Source organism: Macrobrachium rosenbergii, chromosome 51, assembly GCF_040412425.1.
Source record: "Macrobrachium rosenbergii isolate ZJJX-2024 chromosome 51, ASM4041242v1, whole genome shotgun sequence".
Lineage (NCBI taxonomy): Eukaryota > Metazoa > Arthropoda > Malacostraca > Decapoda > Palaemonidae > Macrobrachium > Macrobrachium rosenbergii.
This window is the reverse complement of record NC_089791.1, coordinates 22,645,888-22,665,887: the sequence shown is the minus strand read 5'-3', so window position 1 is coordinate 22,665,887 and position 20,000 is coordinate 22,645,888. Positions and strand designations below refer to the sequence as shown.

Genomic DNA, 20,000 nt, shown 5'->3' with positions numbered 1-20,000 from the left:
TTCAGCAGCTGTGTGGATATTGCCGATGATCATTTTTATAATTTTATCTCGGATATCTAGATTGTGTGTGTGATGTATTGTCTCTCCTTTGTATATTCCATGTATATGGCCCTGAGCTGAAATAAAGATTATTATTATTATTATTTTTATTATTATTATTATTATTATTATTATTATTATTATTATTATTATTATTACTTCTTTTGTAAACAGATAATTGTGCTTTTAAATGGGAACGGATGACAGCACTAGTGATTTCAAAACTTCATGAAATACTTTAGGGGACAAAATTTCCAATATTTTCATTTAAAAATATATTAAAAAAAACATTTCGGGAAATTTCTCCAGAAATTACTTAGCAAGAGATAAGGGCCACGAATAAACCTCTCTTTTGTATCAACAAAATTTAATATGATGTTAAAACAAAGCTATTTCACTTATTCACATTTCATTACAGAGCTTTTCTTTTCCACCGCCAGGCTTGCAGTGATATATTTTTTTATCCAATAATTGTGTCAATGTTTTACTTAAAGTGCGCAGGCTGTTTATTTTCTCATAACTTTATTTATAGTGAAATGCAAAGTAAGAGATATCTTTTCCGGAATAGTTCAATGTCGTTTTAAGCTGAAAGCTTATATTTTCAAACAAGAGTTTCATTTCCTAATTACTCATTCGTGCCAGGGTTAAAATTTCATTCCCTTTCAGAATTTTCTCTTACCTGAATGAACATACTGACTAATATCTTTTTTTCACTTTTCTAATGGGTTGAAATATTGACCATATCATTGTGATTTTTCAGCAGCGTAAATAAAAACAAAAATTCTTTACAACGAAAATGTGCAGGCAGACTATGAGAATAAACTGCACAGTGTTCCTGCAGTGGTGGGGTAAGGTAGGAGGAGGAGGAGGAGGAGGAGGAGGAGGAGGAGGAAGTTACGCATGCGTGGTTCCAAGTTAGAATGATTCCTATGCTTGAATTCGCTTGAAATCCTCATTTACTTAATTATGGAGTGTAGGTTTCAAGTACTTCCCACGCGGTCTTTAGCTTTATTTACGATTTTCGTTTTGTTTGTTTATGTGTTTCTAGTTTACTTTTCTTCCAGTTGTATATATGGGAAATTACAATGTAGGGTCCAGCTTGGAACAGCAGGGAATTATCAAAGAAAAATTTTTTTATAAGAATCTTGCAGGAAATTCAGGAAGCTGTCAAGAGAGAGAGAGAGAGAGAGAGAGAGAGAGAGAGAGAGAGAGAGAGAGAGAATAAATATCACCGTTTTGATATCTTTCCGAATACACGTCATCAATACAGATGAAAAAAAAAAAAAATTCTGCTTTAAGGAAAATCCAGTTTTCGTTCGAACGCATTGCAACATTCACTAATAAGGAAAGAATGGGATAGTAGCTGCCAAGAGCGATGGAAGATCGTACATTAAGAGTCTCACACGGATCTCTGGGAGATGATAATCTCCCATTAAGGCCTAATGTTATGTTGTGATGCTTTACAGCGTCGTGACTGGAGCACGCTTAAGAGATTCTGGGGGATGCCCCGCTAATCAGGAGAAATTGAGGGGTTCTCTCTCTCTCTCTCTCTCTCTCTCTCTCTCTCTCTCTCTCTCTCTCTCTCTCAAATCTCACGCTTTTAAGTTTTTAATGTGCCATTTTTTCGGGTTTTGCACTTAAGTATCGAAATGTATGTGATGCGCCGACAGGGTTTTCTTTTTTTAAGAATTTAATAAAATTATATCCTCCTCCTTCATGTGTTTAAGTACAGTCTTGTGGCCAGTTCTTTTAAAAACTTCTGTTTTAAAACTCCAGTAATTGAAAGGAATCGAACTTTAAATCGAACTTTCTTGAATCGTTATTTCTTTTTTGTTTTGTAAGTTCACCTTGTGTTGATTTCTTAAGGCTATTTTTATAGAAAGTCCTTTTCCACGCATCATTGATAGCTTTAAAGCATGTCGGAATATTTGAATTGCATCATATCTGTAGTAAAGGTATTATCTAAAAAAAAATATTTCATCCTTTTCCACACATCACTGATGGCTATAAAGTATGATGGAATATTTGAATTGCATCATATCTGTAGTAAAGGTATTTCCTAAAAAAAAATCAAATATTTCATTCTCCAATTATGCTAGATTGCACCGGAAGGATTTGCTAGATTAATTAGCGTGATCATGTTTTAGTGTTGTCGCTTTTGAAACATATGAAAAGATATGCTAGTGACTGAAAATGTTGCTCTGTAGGAACACCAGCAGAAAGATTAACGTACAAAATTATTTAAAATAAATAATGAGTAAAATCGCAGACGATGTCAAACTGGAAGAAAAGACGTCGCTGAAATGCTGTGCGTCATCCACAAATCTTCCTCAATACAAATTCAAACAGAATAACTTTTCATATAATAGCATTAGGTTATTATCATTGTCAATAAAAGACGATAATCAAATGCACCGTTTGTATTTAATCTGGACATTTCCGAGAGGTGTGGATGCCTCCTCTGCTATTTTTTCTTTGATCCCTTCTATCTATACCTATCTTTTTGCAATCCTTTCTGTTTTTGTTTATCTATGTAATTGTCTTAAACTCTTTCCGTCTCTCTTTGCAGTGTTCGTTTTGTAGGTTAACATCCATATTTCCATTCTAATGTTTACTTCTTGGTTATATTTCGTTTTTTTTTTTTTTTACATATTTTTCTCCTTTATCCTTTTCATAACCTCCGGCTGGGTTATTGTCCCTTTTCCCTGTTATACATTGTGTGAAATTTTCCCATTATTTATCAGTGATAAATACAGTTAACTAGAAATATTTCTCACATTGTATCCTTAAGGTGGCGTTTCTTTCAAATGTAATCAGATTATACTACTGCCGACGTTTTTTTTTTTATTATTTTTTCTAAACTCCAGGTATAAGTTAAAGCAGCTAACGAAGTTTATCAAGCGTATGCTAAAATTGCTTGGTTTGGAAAGGACTATCCAGCTTAGGTTACATGGTCCATACCGTTTTATCATATATTTTCAAGCCCCAGTCGTTAATATCTTTTCATTCGCAGCTTCATAGGTGCGGTTTGTTTATAGTGTAAATCAATGTTCAGTTTTTTTGAGTTTTAACGATATGACGAGTCATGTAATTTTTCTATAAATAAGTTTAAGTAAGATGAACTCCAAAGATAACAAATATTGATATACACAAGTTTTTTAACATACACAATTACTTCGTTTTTTTTTTTTTTTTTAGCTTTCATTGTTTCTTGACACTCATTTAAGAATATCAGTATTATTCAAATTTCAATATTATTCACCCCGTACCGTAGAAGTAGTGCCGTCAGTGCACCTCATGTGGTGCACTGTAGACATTACTAAAGGTTGTTTGCAGCGCCCGTTCGGCCCCTAGCAGCACCCACTCTGTAACTTTTTTATTTCACCTCATTTCCCACTTCCTTTCTTCCATCTTGCTGTCCAACCACTTGAACTCCTTATCACTTTAAGCACTAAATTACTGAAAGTGCCCCAGTGCTTGGCCATATATCCATATTTTCATAAATGAACCCAATTCAATATTAGTCGATGCCTAGGATTTTTCTTCCCTCTTCGGATCAACGGCTCAAATTTATTCATCATTTAAAGAAACTACCACTTTTTATTATTTTTATTTATATTTGAATTTGAGATTAACAAGGACTGTTATTGGTAACTTATAAAAAAAGGTCGTCAGCATTTAGCGTAGAATGCTTAGTCTGAGCTTAGAAAGGTGCTCCATAAGAGGAAGAGACACCATTAGCGCCATTGCCGTTATTGCCATTGCTGTATCCATTTCCTCCATTGCCATTTCCTCTAGAACCATTGCCATTGCTGTGCCCATTTCTTCCGTTTCCGTTGGCAGCATTGCCATTGCCATATCCATTTCTTCCATTACGATTGCCATTAGTACCATTACCATTGCTGTATCCGTTTCTTCCATTACCATTAGATCCATTTCTTCCATTACCATTAGAACCATTACCATTGCTATATCCATTTCTTCCATTTCCATTGCCGTTTTGGTTACTATTGCCATTACCATTTCCGTAACCATAGCCAGCATTAGGGTCTACTCCGATGAGTTCGTTGACGGAGTAGAAGTCTTCGGCATCAGCGCAGTCGAAGTTGAACCACCAGTCACAGACGAGGTACTGTTGGTTGAAGATGGTGCCGTTGGGGCAGAGGAAGGAGTCCTGCTGACGGCGTCCATTGGGCCTGTCCTGGCAGATGTGGAAGACCTGGCAGCCAGCTTCAGCGTCAGTATCAGCATAATATCCGGGGACATTCTGGGCATTGCAGTCAAATCCGGTGTCAGGGACAGAGGCCAAAATTGGGTAGTCCTCTCCAGGGACACCTCCTCCAGGAATATTTTCAGCTAAGGCAGCGATTTCTGCATCGACTCCATAGCCATTGGTTGGAGCACCGTAGCTGTTGCTTGGAGGAGCAGCATAACCATTTCTAGGAGCGCCGTTTGAGCCTCCAAAGCCGTTTCTTCTGCCCCCAGAACCATTAGAGGCACCGTTGCCATTAGGGGCACTGTAGCCATTGCTTGGAGCCCCGTTTGAACCTCCGAATCCGTTGCCGTTAGGGGCACTGTAGCCATTGCTTGGAGCCCCGTTTGAACCTCCGAAGCCATTGGTGAAACCGCCATTAGGAGCTCCATAGCTGCTTGATGGGAGCCTTTGGCAGGCAACCAACCCAAAGAAAGCTGTAGAAGAATATTCTTATGAGACTAAAGATCTAGTAGGTTTAAGATTGGGAAGTGGAATATATATGACTAATGAATATCATTTACTTTTGATTAGTGACTGACTTCTTTTATAAATGCCCATAGTAAAAAGAACTGATGAAATTTCGGTTTAGTTATCGACTTCCTAAATAAAGGCATCCAATGCAAGAACAGACGGCAACTGTGGTCTCACCTAGTGCAATAGCAGCTTTCATTTTGTGAAAGACAAATTTTAAAAGATGAAATGGACAGCAGCCGGGAACCTTAAAAGATGAGAAGGAAACAGAAGCAGAAGCGAAACAGTGATGTGAATGGATCTACCTATCAGATGGATGAGTATATATACTTATCTGGTAGGTAAAAAAAAAAAAATGGAACTATTCTGAGTCCTGCATCATCGTGCATGGAAGGCATGACTCCAACGTATACATTTAGTCGTGTTTGGAACTGCAATAACAATTCCAAGAATTCCGTGTCGTAACGTTATAGTAATCAGGCCCTAGTTTAGTAACGTAGCTATAAATAGATTTTTTGGATGGACACCCTTCAGCTGATGTTTCGCAAAGTTTCAAGCGAGAGTTTCGTGCATTTCATTTTCATAAAATGATAAAACATGCACACGGGAAAATTTGCAAGAAGTGAAGGAATTATCTTTTTTTTTTTTTTAGAAATATTTATATTAATTCTGGTATGATTTATTTTGCTCGTTAATTTTTAACATCACGGAAGGTAGTTTGGATTTTCAAATGCGTGTCTCTATGTGTTTTGAAGATTATTTTAATTCTCTCTCTCTCTCTCTCTCTCTCTCTCTCTCTCTCTCTCTCTCTCTCTCTCTCTCTCTAATAGTGGAAAATATTTTTTGTCAAGTAAGAGTCGATTGCAAATGGGACAGAATAGATGCAGTTGCTAGGTCGTGAATAAAAAGGAGAGACAAGAGGTAGAGAGTGGAATATAAAAAAAGAGAGCCAGGAACATTCATTTGCTATTATTAGTTAGCAAGTGAAAAATGCGCCGAAGTTTCTTCGGCGCAATCGAGTTTTCTGTACAACCGCTACAGCGTTTAATCAAGGCCACCGAAAATAGATCTATCTTTCGGTGGTCTCGCTGTATGGGCCGCGACCCATGAAACTTTAACTACGGCCAGGTGGTTGCCTATGCTAAATTGTTGCCAGAAGCACGATTATGGATAATTTAACCTTAAATAAAACAAAAACTACTGAGGCTAGAGGGCTGCAATTTAGTATGTTTGATGATTGGAAGGTGGATGATCAACATACCGATTTGCAGCCCTCTAGCCTTAGCAGTTTTTAAGATCTGAGGGCGGACAGAAAAAGTGCGGACAGAAAAAAACGCGGGCAGAAAAAAAGTGCGGACGGACAGACAAAACCGGCACAATCGTTTTCTTTCCAGACAGCTCAAAATAAAACTTGATTGTTATAGGTCACCCTAATAAGAAATTCCCTTCTTGCACCCAGGCTTTTGAGATAATGCAACGTAAGCAATAAATATGTGATATTCACAGATGCGTGAGAATTCAATCCTTTAACATAATCACAAATTATGGAAATTACAAAACCTAGGTAATAAACAGTAATTATGTTGAAGGTGCGTGAAAGCATCACTTCCTCTCTTAATATCATACTCTCAGAATCCTAGACATCACAGAAACCCATCGAAATATGCTCTGAATTTGAGCGACGTTGGGCATCTTTCTGTTGTCAGGTACGGTACCAAGGTAAGAAAAGGGTTAAAGTTTGCGTGTGAATTGGTATGTGGAAAGTATATGCGTGCACGTGAAATGCAATCCACCCAAAGTGCGCTCCTGTCTGCATGCACAATGCTGCCACCGAAGAAGTATCCTCGTGAATCTAGCAAGATCGTGCTTACGTGTGGGTCATGGCCCATTCGGCAACTTTTTTTCTCTCTCTCTCTTTTCCGATCTCGACAGTAATTACAGTCAGCCAGCGTACTGCTCGCAGGCAGGTTTCAGTTTAATCGTGCAAAGTAGTAGTTGAAAAACCTCAACCAAAATTTGCATGATATTTATTCGAATGTCTGGTTCAGAATAGCTACTAAGAGTGTTACCTCGTGTATTCCTTTTCTGAATTTGGTGGTTTTTCAATAGAAAAGTTTTGAAATATTGCCATGGGGTTGACAACAAGTGGTATTGGCCTTGTAACCTTTTCCTGTAGGCAGAAGGGTTGCAAATGGAAGATGCTTTCTGAAAGTAATGCCATTATATATATATATATATATATATATATATATATATATATATATATATATATATATATATATATAATTTATATATATATATATATATATATATAGAGAGAGAGAGAGAGATAGAGAGAGAATTTTAGAGATATATAGAGATTAAATTATATAGAGAGAGAGAGAGAGAGAGAGAGATATGATAGAGATTAGCGAGAGAGAGAGAGAGAGAGAGAGAGAGCGAGAGAAAGAGAGAGAGAACGCATGTATTTTATTGTAGAAACACGTTTACATCACGTGAAAATTTATGTGTATGTGCGCGTATGAATATTTGCTGATGAATGGTTAATTAAATAAGTTATTCCCATCGTTAATTTGTCCATTTCCTTAATGCAATCTTTAAGAGTGGAAACATTGTTTCATGACCATGGACTTACTTCAAATGAGACGGAAGCCACATGATTATTCGTAAATTAAGGAAACCCCGCGTACTATATATTTTACTAATTGGGTGCTTATATATGATTTACTGAAGGAAGGGAGGTAATATCTTGTCACAGCAGAGGTCTAGAACTCTGTTAACACCGTATGCACAAACATGTGAACAGAAAGTATTATTATTATTATTATTATTATTATTATTATTATTATTATTATTATTGCTAAGAGATTCACAAGAGATTCAGAAAAAATAGTCTGTGTAATAAAAATCCACAATTATATATAAAATAAATATATTATATGTAAAATAAACAAGATTTTCGAACACTTGAACTGGTGTTCTCATCAGTGCTAACGTTAGCATTGGTGAGGAACACCGTTCAAGTGTTCGAATGTCTTTGTTTATCTTACATAGTAATATATTTATTACTTTATAATTGTGGATTTTTATTACACACATTATTATTATTATTATTATTATTATTATTATTATTATTATTATTATTATTATTATTATTATTATTATTCAGAAGATGAACCGTATTCATATGGAACAAGCTCACAAGGGCCATTGACTTGAAATTCAAGCTTCCAAAGATTATGGTGTTCATTCGAAAGAATGAACTCTAAATTATAACATAATAACACGATGACTCTGTGTTGAACCAGGAAGTAATTTCATGTAAATCCGCAAACGTTAATGGAAACGTATCAGCAAATGCCATCAAGATCCTTGATCGTAGGCGGGTTCATTAACGCATTGTCTTTACATGGCGGGGGTCACACAGCCACAGCAAATTGAAACTGATGAGACCTGTCTTCCGAAGAGAGTATTGCTCTTGTTTAAGTCACTCGCCAATTTTGGAGAACTCGCGTGTGTAAGATTTATGATGACTTTCCTTTCAAAGACATACCGTCTAGCCAGCCAGATGGGAAACTTTTTTTTGTATTATGGCACAGATCATGAGGTTGCTCCGAAATTGAACGGTAATATATTAAGGTAAACTTGTCTTTAGATAGTAATTTATTCAAGAACAACAACTTCAAGCTTCTCTTTAAGGTACAAAAGTGCGCCTTTTGCAGAGTTGAGGGCCAGAACCTATAATCCTTGAAAAGCATGCGGTCTGCATTCTCAAAGTGCCTGAGAAGCTGGTCTTGCGAAGCGTTATCTTCAACTTGTCTGGTCCAAGTGAAGCTGAGGAAACCTGACATACCCTGTAATTACCTTTTAGCCTCCTTGAATTTACTATGTAGATTAGAATCGTTGGTTTTACATTTATTCAACATTTTAACATAATGCAACAAGAAATCATTGTTATGTCTGATAGTGTTACTCTGTAATCATTATGGAGCGTCTTCAGTTTATAGTATTACACTCGACTGGATACATTTACCGGTAATAAATCAGTGCCTTCAAATCTTCTGCTGGAATGTTGTATTTGGCAGCAAATATACGTCCCCCTTAAATTTTAATCCTAACAAGTCTGTCTGGGTTAGCCCGGACCCAAATATTTGTAAATCTTGAGGCTGGTTTGCTTGAAAACTGTACCTACAAATTATTAATCAAAGACTAAAATCTTGTGGTGTTGAAAATCCTGCTACTCGTTTCCTGATTATATTTATATTATCGAAAGCTGTGTAGACTCTATTGATTTTTCCCGCCTTAGGCTTCTTTCCTCCAATATAGTACCCAGAACTTGTTTGATCTTCCCAGTTCACAGGTGTCTTTGAGATGAGGCCGCCAGCCCATCCCTTTGAAAATCAGGATGCGATTACTATTTACATATTTCTATTCCCGACCAAGGTGGAGGGTATGGCTTCGTTCTATTCATATCCTCATCCTGACCTAAGCATTTAATTATGTACCTGGTAGGTAGTTGACTGTGATACATTGCAACTGTAGAGGAAAGAATGTGGGGCTAGCATCCTCACCCCAAAAGACTTGCTGAGAGCCAGAGGACTAGTACCTGGAGCCACTTTCTCCAAGGAAATAAACTTAGATTTGGCTACATACTTATCTATCTGTCTACGTATGTATATATATATATATATATATATATATATATATATATATATATATATATATGTGTGTGTGTGTGTGTGTGTGTGTGTGTGTTTGTTTGTTTGTGTGTGCACTTACACTTTACACATTTATACAAATATTTGTATTTCACAACGGGCCTTTTTTCCTTTCAGAGATGTTTGTACCAAGAGATTGGAGCCCTGGTTTTTTTTTTTTGATGAGGGCGCACCTAGGATGAGTTTGCGAATGCTGAACCATGCCCTGGGTAGTGACAGTAGACAGACATAACTGACACCCATTCACTGGGTCAAATGGTGGTCAACACATACCCATATTATATACTGTATACTTCATACCTATATATATATATATATACCCATATATATATATATGGTTATTTCTCACTAATTTGTGCTCTTGAAAGTGACTATAAAACTTTCTAAGAATATTCTGATACATTATATTGCACTCGGCCATATATATATTAATCTATATATATATATATATATATCCCCTATATATATATATATATGTATGTATACATATATATATATATATATAAAAGATATATTTGATATATATATTGCATATATATATATATCTATATGTCTCTGTGTCTGTGTGTGTGTGTGTGTCTATAAGTATTTTGTTGACTAAAATATCCTTCATTTTTCATCTGTCGTTTTAAGACCTATTTTTAGTGAGTTTTGACTTTTGATTCACATGTCAGTTCTTTTGCATTATATATCTGTATATGCAATATATATATATCATTTTATATATATATATATATTTTTGTATATATATATATATATATATATATATTATTATATTTGTGTTTTTTTTTTATGTTGGTTGTATTTACACTTGAATACTTTTTGGAATATATGTTTTTATGTTTTGAGTGATATGTTGTTTTTATGAATTGCTTCAGAATGATTTCCCTATCAAATTATCAGTCTGGTTTACAAGTAAACTTCAATTTTGTTTATAGATATCTTTATTCGTAATGATCCATAAGGAAAAATCGTTAAAATTCTACTTAATTATAGTCGTTTTCGTCTTCCAGTAACATACAAAGTAGTCTAATTCTAAGAAAGGCAAGCAGTAGAGAAAAGATAAAAAAAGACAATATAAATAATAACAATAAGTTAATCAAGAGGAACTTCTCGGTGAAAGGATTATAGTGCATCCTGAGACAGCGTGATAGCAGAAAGGATTTGCAGAAGTGAGAAATGACATAGAAAGTATGAAAAGTATCAAAAAGGTGATGATTGTATCTACTTGGAACAAATTTAGCAGAAGTGAATAAACATCTGAGTCTCGAAAGGAAAACATTCAGTGGGGAAGGAAGTAGATGGAAGAGGTCAGCCTTTTCAAAAAGGGGCACCGTAGGAGTCTGAGACGACGGGTGGGGCACCGTAAGATTCGAAGAAAGGCATAGTGCCCTGAGACTGGGAGAGTGAAGTGCGAGAAATGCCGTTTCCGTTGCTGTAGCCATTGCCATTTCCGTTACCGTTGCCGTTGGAACAAATTTAGCCAAGTTAAACATCTGAGTCTCGAAAGCCATTGTGGGGAACCATTGCCATTTCCGTTACCGTTTCCATTGCTCTTTCCATTGCCATTTCCGTTACCGTTGCCATTGCTGTAGCCATTGCCATTTCCGTTGCCATTGCTGTAACCGTTGCCATTTCCGTTACCGTTTCCATTGCTGTAGCCATTGCCATTTCCGTTCCCGTTTCCGTTGCTGTAACCGTTGCCATTTCCATTACCGTTTCTGCCGTTGGTGTACCCGTTTCTTCCATTGCCATTTCCATTGCCATTGCTGTATCCATTCCTTCCATTACCGTTTCCATTGCCATTGCTGTATCCATTCCTTCCATTACCATTGCCATTGCCGTTTCCATTGCCATTGCTGTACCCATTCCTTCCATTACCATTGCCATTACCGTTGCCATTGCTGTATCCATTCCTCCCATTACCATTGCCGTTACCGTTACCATGGCTGTACCCATTCCTGTATCCATTCCTTGCCATTGCTGCATCCATTCCTCCCATTACCATTGCCGTTACCGTTACCGTTGCTGTATCCATTCCTTCCATTGCCATTTCCATTATTGCTGCCGTTGCTGTATCCATTCCTTCCGTTACCATTGCCGTTACCATTACCGTTGCTGTATCCATTCCTTCCATTACCGTTGCCATTACCATTACCGTTGCTGTATCCATTCCTTCCATTTCCATTGATGTTACCGTTGCCATTGCTGTATCCATTTCTGCCGTTACTGTTTCCATTACCATTACTATATCCAGTCCTTCCATTTCCATTGCCATTACCGTTGCCATTGCTGTATCCATTCCTTCCATTACCATTACCATTGCTGTATCCATTTCTGCCATTACCATTTCCATTGCCATTGCTGTATCCATTCCTTCCATTGCCATTTCCATTACCATTGCTATATCCATTCTTTCCATTACCATTACCATTACCATTACCATTACCATTACCATTACCATTACCATTGCTGTATCCATTTCCTCCATTACCATTTCCATTACCATTTCCATTGCCATACCCATATCCGGCGTTGGGTTCTACTCCAATAAGTTCATTGACAGAGTAGAAATCTTCAGCTGTCGCGCAATCAAAATTGTACCACCAGTCACAGACGAGGTACTGTTGGTTGAAGATGGTGCCGTTGGGGCAGAGGAAGGAGTCCTGCTGACGGCGTCCATTGGGCCTGTCCTGGCAGATGTGGAAGACCTGGCAGCCAGCTTCAGGGTCTGTATCGGCGTAATATCCAGGAACACTTTGGACATCACACGAGAACCCGGTCTCAGGGACGGATGCTAAGATTGGGTAGTCTTCTCCAGGGATACCACCGCCAGGGATGTTCTCCCCCAGGGCAGCGATTTCAGCATCAGCCCCATAGCCGCCATTAGGTGCACCATATGCTGTACTCGGAGGAGCTCCATAACCATTGCTTGGAGCCCCGTTGGAACCACCAAATCCTTTCGAGAAACCTCCGTTTGGAGCACCGTAAGTGCTAGAAGGGAAGTTTTGTGCCACGGCCACTCCGAAAAGGGCTGAAAATAGCAGATAATTTTTCTCATGTACCATTTAATGATTTGTATTAATATTTCAGACTGGAATCTCCTACTGTGAATTAAAACCACTATTTTTTCAACACGAGGCTCTCGCTTTAGAAATGTTAAAACTTTGCCATAAAACACACTGAGTTGTATAATGGCGATGAAACTGCACTTACCCAGAAGAACTGTTGCCTTCATTTCGGTAGAAAAGAAGGGTAGATGAGAAGCTATAGGAAAGATAAAACCTTCGAAAAGGGCTCGGGTCGTTCTCGTAAGTGTGAGGGAAGACTCAGACGTTGACAAGAAGATGAAACTCGGAAGACGATGCTGGAAGATGCGAGAGACTCGATATATATATACACACTCCATTCTGGAAGAAGCCATCCCCTCCCTGCAAGCCCCTCCCACTTTCATTCTCCATTAGCACCTTTTCGTGAGCCCTCTCGAGCTTCTACGCCTCCATTCACGTGACCCAGTTTTGGAAGGCCGTCATTGGATTGCAGTCATTACGCTCGGAGTCATCACTTCCAGACGGTCTCGACCGGAGCAGATGATGTCACGATCGGTTTGCGTCGGCGGCTCAGCTAATGGTTTCTGAGTTCTGTTGACTTTCGTGAAAGCAGTAGTTAAGTTGGCGAACTCATATTTGGTTGCTGTTTCGTTTCGTTCCATGCCTTATTGGTTAGTTTTTAATGAATTATGTTAATTTTGATATACATTTAGTGATTTATACATGCACACAGATATTTGAATGTATGTATTTTCACATAATTACACCCAAGCAGCATAGTAATTAAAAGGATAGTTTGTGTCGTTCCTTGAAACGAAGTTATTGATTTTAATTTTGCATTACACTGAAGACCAAATTAGAAACTGGGATTATTGCAGTTCAAGGTAATAGTTTATAAGCATAACTATAAAAGAGAAAATAAAGGCCTGTTATTATAATGGTGACTATCTCTTAACTTCATTAGTGTTACTGAATTGAAATTTTAGAAATAACTTTGTCCTAATGGTAATTGCGAGTTTTCAGTAAGACAGTCTCTTCAGCAGTATGCGTTATGATACACCCAACATGAATGTGTCAAGTATTATTTATAATACCTTTATTACCCATTCTGCTGAATTTCACTTTAGCATTTAATTTCATTTATCGTTATGTATAGTGTCAAAGACTTCCTCCAAACCCTCAATGCTTTGTGGGTATTCATTGCGGACTTTTCCACGTGACAAAGCTTCTTGTTCTGACCTTAATTGTTTTACGTGTGCATAGCTAATTCCAGTTTCTCGTACGATAAGGATGGAAAGAAACTTCGATTTGGAGGGTCAAAATGCGAATGAACTCTGGTTTTTGAATAGAAAGAAGTCTATTAAGCATCCTTATAAATGCTTAATAGACTAGGGAGGATCATTCTCTCTCTCTCTCTCTCTCTCTCTCTCTCTCTCTCTCTCTCTCTCTCTCTCTTCCTGAGTTTTAGTATATTTCGTATTATTTTATACGAGCTGTGCAGTTTAGTTAATATACATTTTATTTTTATACTTTATTTTCCCTCTTCTTTTTCCTTAAATTTATTATTGTATATAACCTTTTTTTAAATTTTGTCAGCCTTACATGGAAGGCTTATTATTTAAAGTTTTTTACATGGTATGAATGTTCGTCAGTATTATATTGTTTTTAATTGTTATTTTTTTCATTTGCATTTCTTTTCATTTTGAAGACATTAATTTTCAGAATTACGCGTCTCTTTAGCTTTATGTAATCTAAATACTCTTTTTTTTCACCTTTTTGTCGCTTATATTTGTCGGACTCCTGTGACCATATGCTCCAAAGAAGGTGCTTAATTATTTTTTACTTATGTTTTAAATTATAATGTAAGTTGTACTACTGTCTTTATTACATATTTTTTTTACACTGTCAGATATAGCAATGGATTGTTATTTTTGATAGTTTTTCATTCATTTATTTAAAAGTTTATTTTCTTGTATTTAGGTTAGTTTGACACCATTTTATTATAGCATTAATACATGATGAAGCCTAGTAATTGGTGAGGCTGCATCATTAGGAATAAGAAATGCAATTCAACATACATTTACTGAAAAACTGCAAGTGGATTTTCTTCATGACCTTTACCAGGTAGTCTCTCGTAGTCCGTTTCATTATTAATATCGCTATTGTTAATTTAGTATTGTAGCCTCTATTTTATAGAACAAAATATTAGAAAAGTATTGGATTCTTGAGTGGTGTTAAGATAAACCAGTTGTGTTGTTATCAGCAAGCAATATCTGACGTTGACAGTTTAGATGTGACAATCCTAATTTAGATTAGAAACGTCAGCCGCAATCTTCTTGAGATTGCTTGCTAATATGTTGATATTCAGACGAATGAAATTCAATTTGCTTTAGTTAGAAAATCAAAATGCTCTCTCTCTCTCTCTCTCTCTCTCTCTCTCTCTCTCTCTCTCTCTCTCTCTCTCTCTCTCTCTCTCTCTCAAGTCAATGGAATCAATATTTTTTTCATCAAAAAGATGAATGTTGTGCATTGAAAAAGAAAAATCAGGACAGTTATCAGGGTATCATTTCTTCATTGTGATCTTCATCGTGATTTTAAAATTTTGTTCAATACGTGTCTTTATCCTTTTTTACTCTTAAAAAGAATTTCTTGCGAAGTGTATGTTCTTAGTCGGGGCCTTAGTAGTCTATAAACGATATGATTATATCTTCATGTTTTGTCGTAGCTCTCAATCTTGTTTTTCCAAAGAAACATCTTGACAATTTTCAGTTATTCTTGTTCTATACGCCATTGTTGTTCTGACTGTTTTAGTTATTTCATTGAAATGGCGTATGCTATTTATGCAAGACAGTTTACATTGTATCTGAGTAAAGACCAGTGGTCATTGTTTTACCGATAACGATGCTATAATTACGGCCTCATGTTATTTCTAACCGTAATTTTCCTGGTAAGCATATTTCTGCTGAAAATCCCATCTTAAAACTTATATTTCTTCTGCTTTTTCTAATGCGAGGCAAAATTAGAAATTATTCGAGGGGTCTTTGAGGATTTCTAAAACTTGAATTTAAAATTTGTAATACGAAACAGGACTTTATACGTGTAGTTTAACTTTCGCAAGCAAAACTCATTCTGAGTAGGTCTTATGAGTAGGTCTTTATTCCTGTAATAAAATATGAGGTTCTTTGAACATCCCCAGTAATCTTTAGTCCTGGTGCATGAAAATCTTATCCCTTGGAGATTTTGAGGTTAAACCGTAGAATCGACCAATTTTGTCAAGGTCTTTTAAAAGGGGGATCACGATAACCATGACTGATACCTGATTAACTATACGTGTATTATTTACGGTGCTTCTGCACTATGCTCTTCTGTCAGTTGTTGATGTAACAGAGTGTATTAACGTTTCTTTATAACATTCACACTAACACATGTAGCTAGCAGCCTTATCCGAAAATGCTAGCTGAGAAGTACAGCGTCAGGCATGGAACCACTCACATAATACTAGGACCTTATTGTTGAATTGTACATTTTATATATATATATATATATATATGTGTGTGTATATATGTATATATATATATATATATATATATATATATATATATATATATATATACATATATATATATGATACATACATACTTATATACTAGTATATGTATATATACATATACATATATATATATAAATATATATATACATATATATATATATATATATATATATATATATATATATATATATATATATATATATATATATATATTCTGTAGGATTTTTTATGCATATAGGATTTAAGGAACGCTTTTGTGACACTTAAATGGATTGAGATCACCTTTATTCACTTATTTTCTTATCTAATTCAAATAACAATGAAATAAATTGTTTTCTTTCTCTGCAGGTTATTTCAAAAGATTTTCACATGCCACTAAAGTGACTTAGAAAATAGAAGCACCCGTTTCAAATTATCCAGTTATTTCTATCTTATTTTAGAAATTTTTAGTCTGCCATGATAATCGAGCTCAAGTTTTTTTTTTTTTTTAATTAAAGGGTCCAACTTCAACCTTTTTGACAAAACGATTACTACAGGGTTTTAATTCAAGTTACGGAAACAATTTTTTTATTTTTTTATTTTTGAAAGCTCCTATCTAGGGCTTTCTGATAACAGGGAGGAAATTAGCCAAACATTTTAGCTATCACCAGTCCTCTTCTTCTTCTTCTTCTTCTTTTTCTTACGACACCTTAATCCGATCTTCCTGTGGGGTCGGCCGCTGGAGTCTCCCTTCTTAGAATTTAGTTTTGGGCATCTGCACGTTCTACGCCCAGCGATTTCATGTCTCTTTCTACGGCGCCCTCCCACCTAATTCTCTGCCTAGCGTATGTCTTGTTTAACAAAATAACTGCCTCTCCATTAAGATTTCATTTTACTTTTGAAAGGGCCTTTGCGTCACGACTGCTGCAGCCTGTTCTTTCGTATGGAAATTCGTTTCGTCTTTTACAATTTTTGCGTAAAGACACACGACGGCGACGCCGAAGATCTTCATGACTGAGGTCGATGTCAAAAGATGGAAGCGTGACGCGAAGATACATTATGACCGGCAGGAATCGGGTCAGTTCAGGGGCAGCCTTCTGGCAAATAGGCTTTAAGGCAAAACGCTGAATTTCCGGAGAGGTTTTCCTGTGTAATGTGATCCGTTTTCTTTAATGTTTTTTAGTGATGTTATGGTTTTTGTTAAGTTTTAATGAATAAATTATTATTCAGCTTTGATCAAATTTGCTCATTTTTTTGCTTTGTCAAATGCTATATTAGTCAATAACAAATTTTAGAGTGTTAGGTATCTTTGTTCAACTTTAAGGAGTTTTGAGCTGTTACGAAAAGCGTAAAGAAAATATGGTTAAAAAATATTAATGGAATAATTTAGAATTTATATTATTTCACATTCCTTGATCGAAAAACTGCCTTTGTCTTGTATAAGCATTTTTGTTACTGCAACGTATATTCCATGTAGGAATATATGAAACGTAGGGTATCATGTGAAAAATGTTTTATGAAGCTCTAATTTTAGTTACGTGTTGCATTAACAAGAAATTTAACGCAGACGTTTGCTCCATTTTTTAATGGAGAATTAGTCATTTGTTTTTATTCAGTTAGCTAATCTTTGATTTCAGTACCATCTTCCGGAGCTGATTTTCTTTGATTCAAAGAATTTTATTTAGTAAAAATTTCATTGCGCTTTTGATTGCGCTTTCGTACTATTGCTAGCTATAAATTTGGTATCAGTTTAAGCGCTGTGGGAAGTTTTGGATCCTGTCTGCTCATATTTTGATTCTCGGAAGGGAAATCGGAAATAATTACTCTCGGTGCAGTTCTGGACAACCTGTCTAACAGGGGAAAATTAAATATGGTACACATTTCACTTGTAAATTTAAGGACTGTTGTCACCGTTGCGAATCAATGATACTTTGAGAGTAGAAATGACATCACTTGAATTTATGATGGAAAGCATGTTCATGTCTTTATTATTTTCTTTAAAGAAATGGCACTTGAATATGATATAGAAAGCGTATTTTCATGCAGGACCAAAGTTTGTCTTCTAGAAAGATAATGTTGGCGCGCAGCCGTTTCAATAAAAGCCCATTAATGCATTTTCCTTTGGAGTATTTTGCGATAATCTCTCCAGTCTAAGGTGCTTCTGTTTATGGAGAGATTTATCCATTCTTTTGTTCTCCTGGGTAGAAATGAAACGCAAACACCCTCCTTTACTATGTTTCTTGCTAGGATTACTTGAAGCATTGTGAAAGCTTTCTCTCTCTCTCTCTCTCTCTCTCTCTCTCTCTCTCTCTCTCTCTCTCTCTCTCTCTCTCTCTCTCTCTCAGACGCGTTCGTTTGCATCCCCATTTATCACTCTGTGAGTCATGTCTGGTTTTATCTAGCATACTGCACTGTAGGTACCGACATTTTTTGTTTTCAATTTAATTAGAATTTAGATATTTTTCTCCAAATCTTTATTTTGCATTAGTACATAAACATTAAACACGTGCATACACACATACGCATACTGATATGATGTGTTGTAAACGTTAGGGTCGGCACTAATAAGTGAATGTTGGAACCAGGTGCAAACGAGGAAATAAAAGCAAAATTCATATAAATAATTTGCGTACAAACGTAGCTATTTGACTGGAGAACATAAAGGAACAGATTAATAAAATGATATTACGTAAATCTAGATAGTTCAAAGAGCCCAGCTGACACTCCGTAGTGCTGTATTAGAGCACGATTTCAGCAGCCAGTTTGGTTCACAAATAATTTCAGTTTAAAGATTAACTACTTTACTACTATTTTTTCAACAATTACTTCTTAGGAGACAATATCCTCCTCAGAATTAACACACACTTTACATGAATCCGGAGATCATGAAAAGATCGATTAACTAAGACGTGAAGAATGGCGCAATTAAATGTAATGATGACTAAGTTAATATTCATAAAGTGTTGATTTAACTCTCTTGTGCAGGCGTCAAAAGCTAGTGGTTAGAATGTTTTTCTCGCATTCTGTTGAAATGCGTTTTTTTTTTTATTCAGAATCCAGCAATTTCTGAACACTATAGGATAATCAAGTCTTTCAGAAAAGTGACAAATACTCTGTCAGTATAAAAAATAGTAATGTTTAAACTTATATCCACTTTGACAACTCGATGATATATAATATTTAAACCCAATGGTATAACAGTAATCACTTTAGCACTAGTGTTTGTTGTAAATTTTAGAATGACAGAAGTTACCCATTATAACATGTCTTGAGATTAATTAGAGTTATGCATTTGATTATGGATAAGACAACATAAAACTGAGACTGACAAATTATAACACTTGAATATTAACAAAAATATATGTTTACTATTGCATTGACATTTATTGCTAATATCTTTATCAGGATCAGACATCACAACACTATCAGACTAGTTATTAAAAAGGTTAATAGAGTGATTATTCAGGGAGCTTGCGGGTCGTGTCAAAAATATGAATGATAAATCCAAGTAGTTATTCAGCCACATGTAATTACCATGCCACTGTTCACATGCTATAATAGCTTAACAGTGATGCTTTACCCCTTATGATAACCCTAGATGGGTTACTGTAATTTACATCGAGCGTAAGTTATTTCCAATTCTGTAGTTAGTTGTAAACTCTTTGGGATTCAGAAAGTTACGAGAACAATTTTCCTGAAAGTCTAAACAACCAATAAATAGCGAAGTAAAAATTAATTGAAGCAGGAAAATTAGTTTAAATGTCGAAAATGAACAAAATGCGAACTTGACAGTTCATTAAAATGATCACATGTGACGTAAGTCTTACGTAGGCTGAAGGCCCTTACGTTAAAATTACAAAAAAATATTGTGACATTTCTTAAGATCAGTAATAAAAATGGTCATTTGCCCTTTTATTTAGAGGAATATTGACTGTGGT

The 20,000-nt window shown here is 35.8% G+C and overlaps 2 protein-coding genes and 1 long non-coding RNA gene across 3 annotated transcripts in view; 1 reads left to right on the top strand and 2 right to left on the bottom strand.

The window, feature by feature from the left end:
• The window catches only part of LOC136833212 (uncharacterized), a 218,780-nt gene that overhangs the window by 123,489 nt on the left and 75,291 nt on the right, over nucleotides 1-20,000 (top strand). The window lies entirely within an intron of this gene.
• Nucleotides 3,743-10,869, bottom strand: LOC136833500 (pro-resilin-like). Its single transcript, XM_067095727.1, has 2 exons — nucleotides 10,818-10,869; nucleotides 3,743-4,743 (listed from the first exon to the last, which is right to left on the bottom strand). Exons 1-2 carry the CDS (start codon nucleotides 10,867-10,869, stop codon nucleotides 3,743-3,745), a joined length of 1,053 nt encoding a protein of 350 aa, XP_066951828.1.
• LOC136833499 (uncharacterized) lies at nucleotides 10,940-12,908 on the bottom strand. The gene is given in 3 exon segments (XM_067095726.1): nucleotides 10,940-11,458; nucleotides 11,460-12,517; nucleotides 12,700-12,908. Coding segments are annotated over 3 exon segments (1,785 nt in total). The 5' UTR covers nucleotide 12,908.

What these genes read in the sequence shown, in the direction of transcription:
- LOC136833500 (XM_067095727.1), bottom strand. Translation starts at nt 10,869, where the DNA reads ATGCCTTTCTTCGAATCTTACGGTGCCCCACCCGTCGTCTCAGACTCC. An exon ending in CGTCGTCTCAGACTCCTACG is followed by an intron (nt 4,744 to 10,817) that starts GTGCCCCTTTTT and finishes TAGTCTCATAAG; the next exon opens with AATATTCTTCTACAGCTTTC.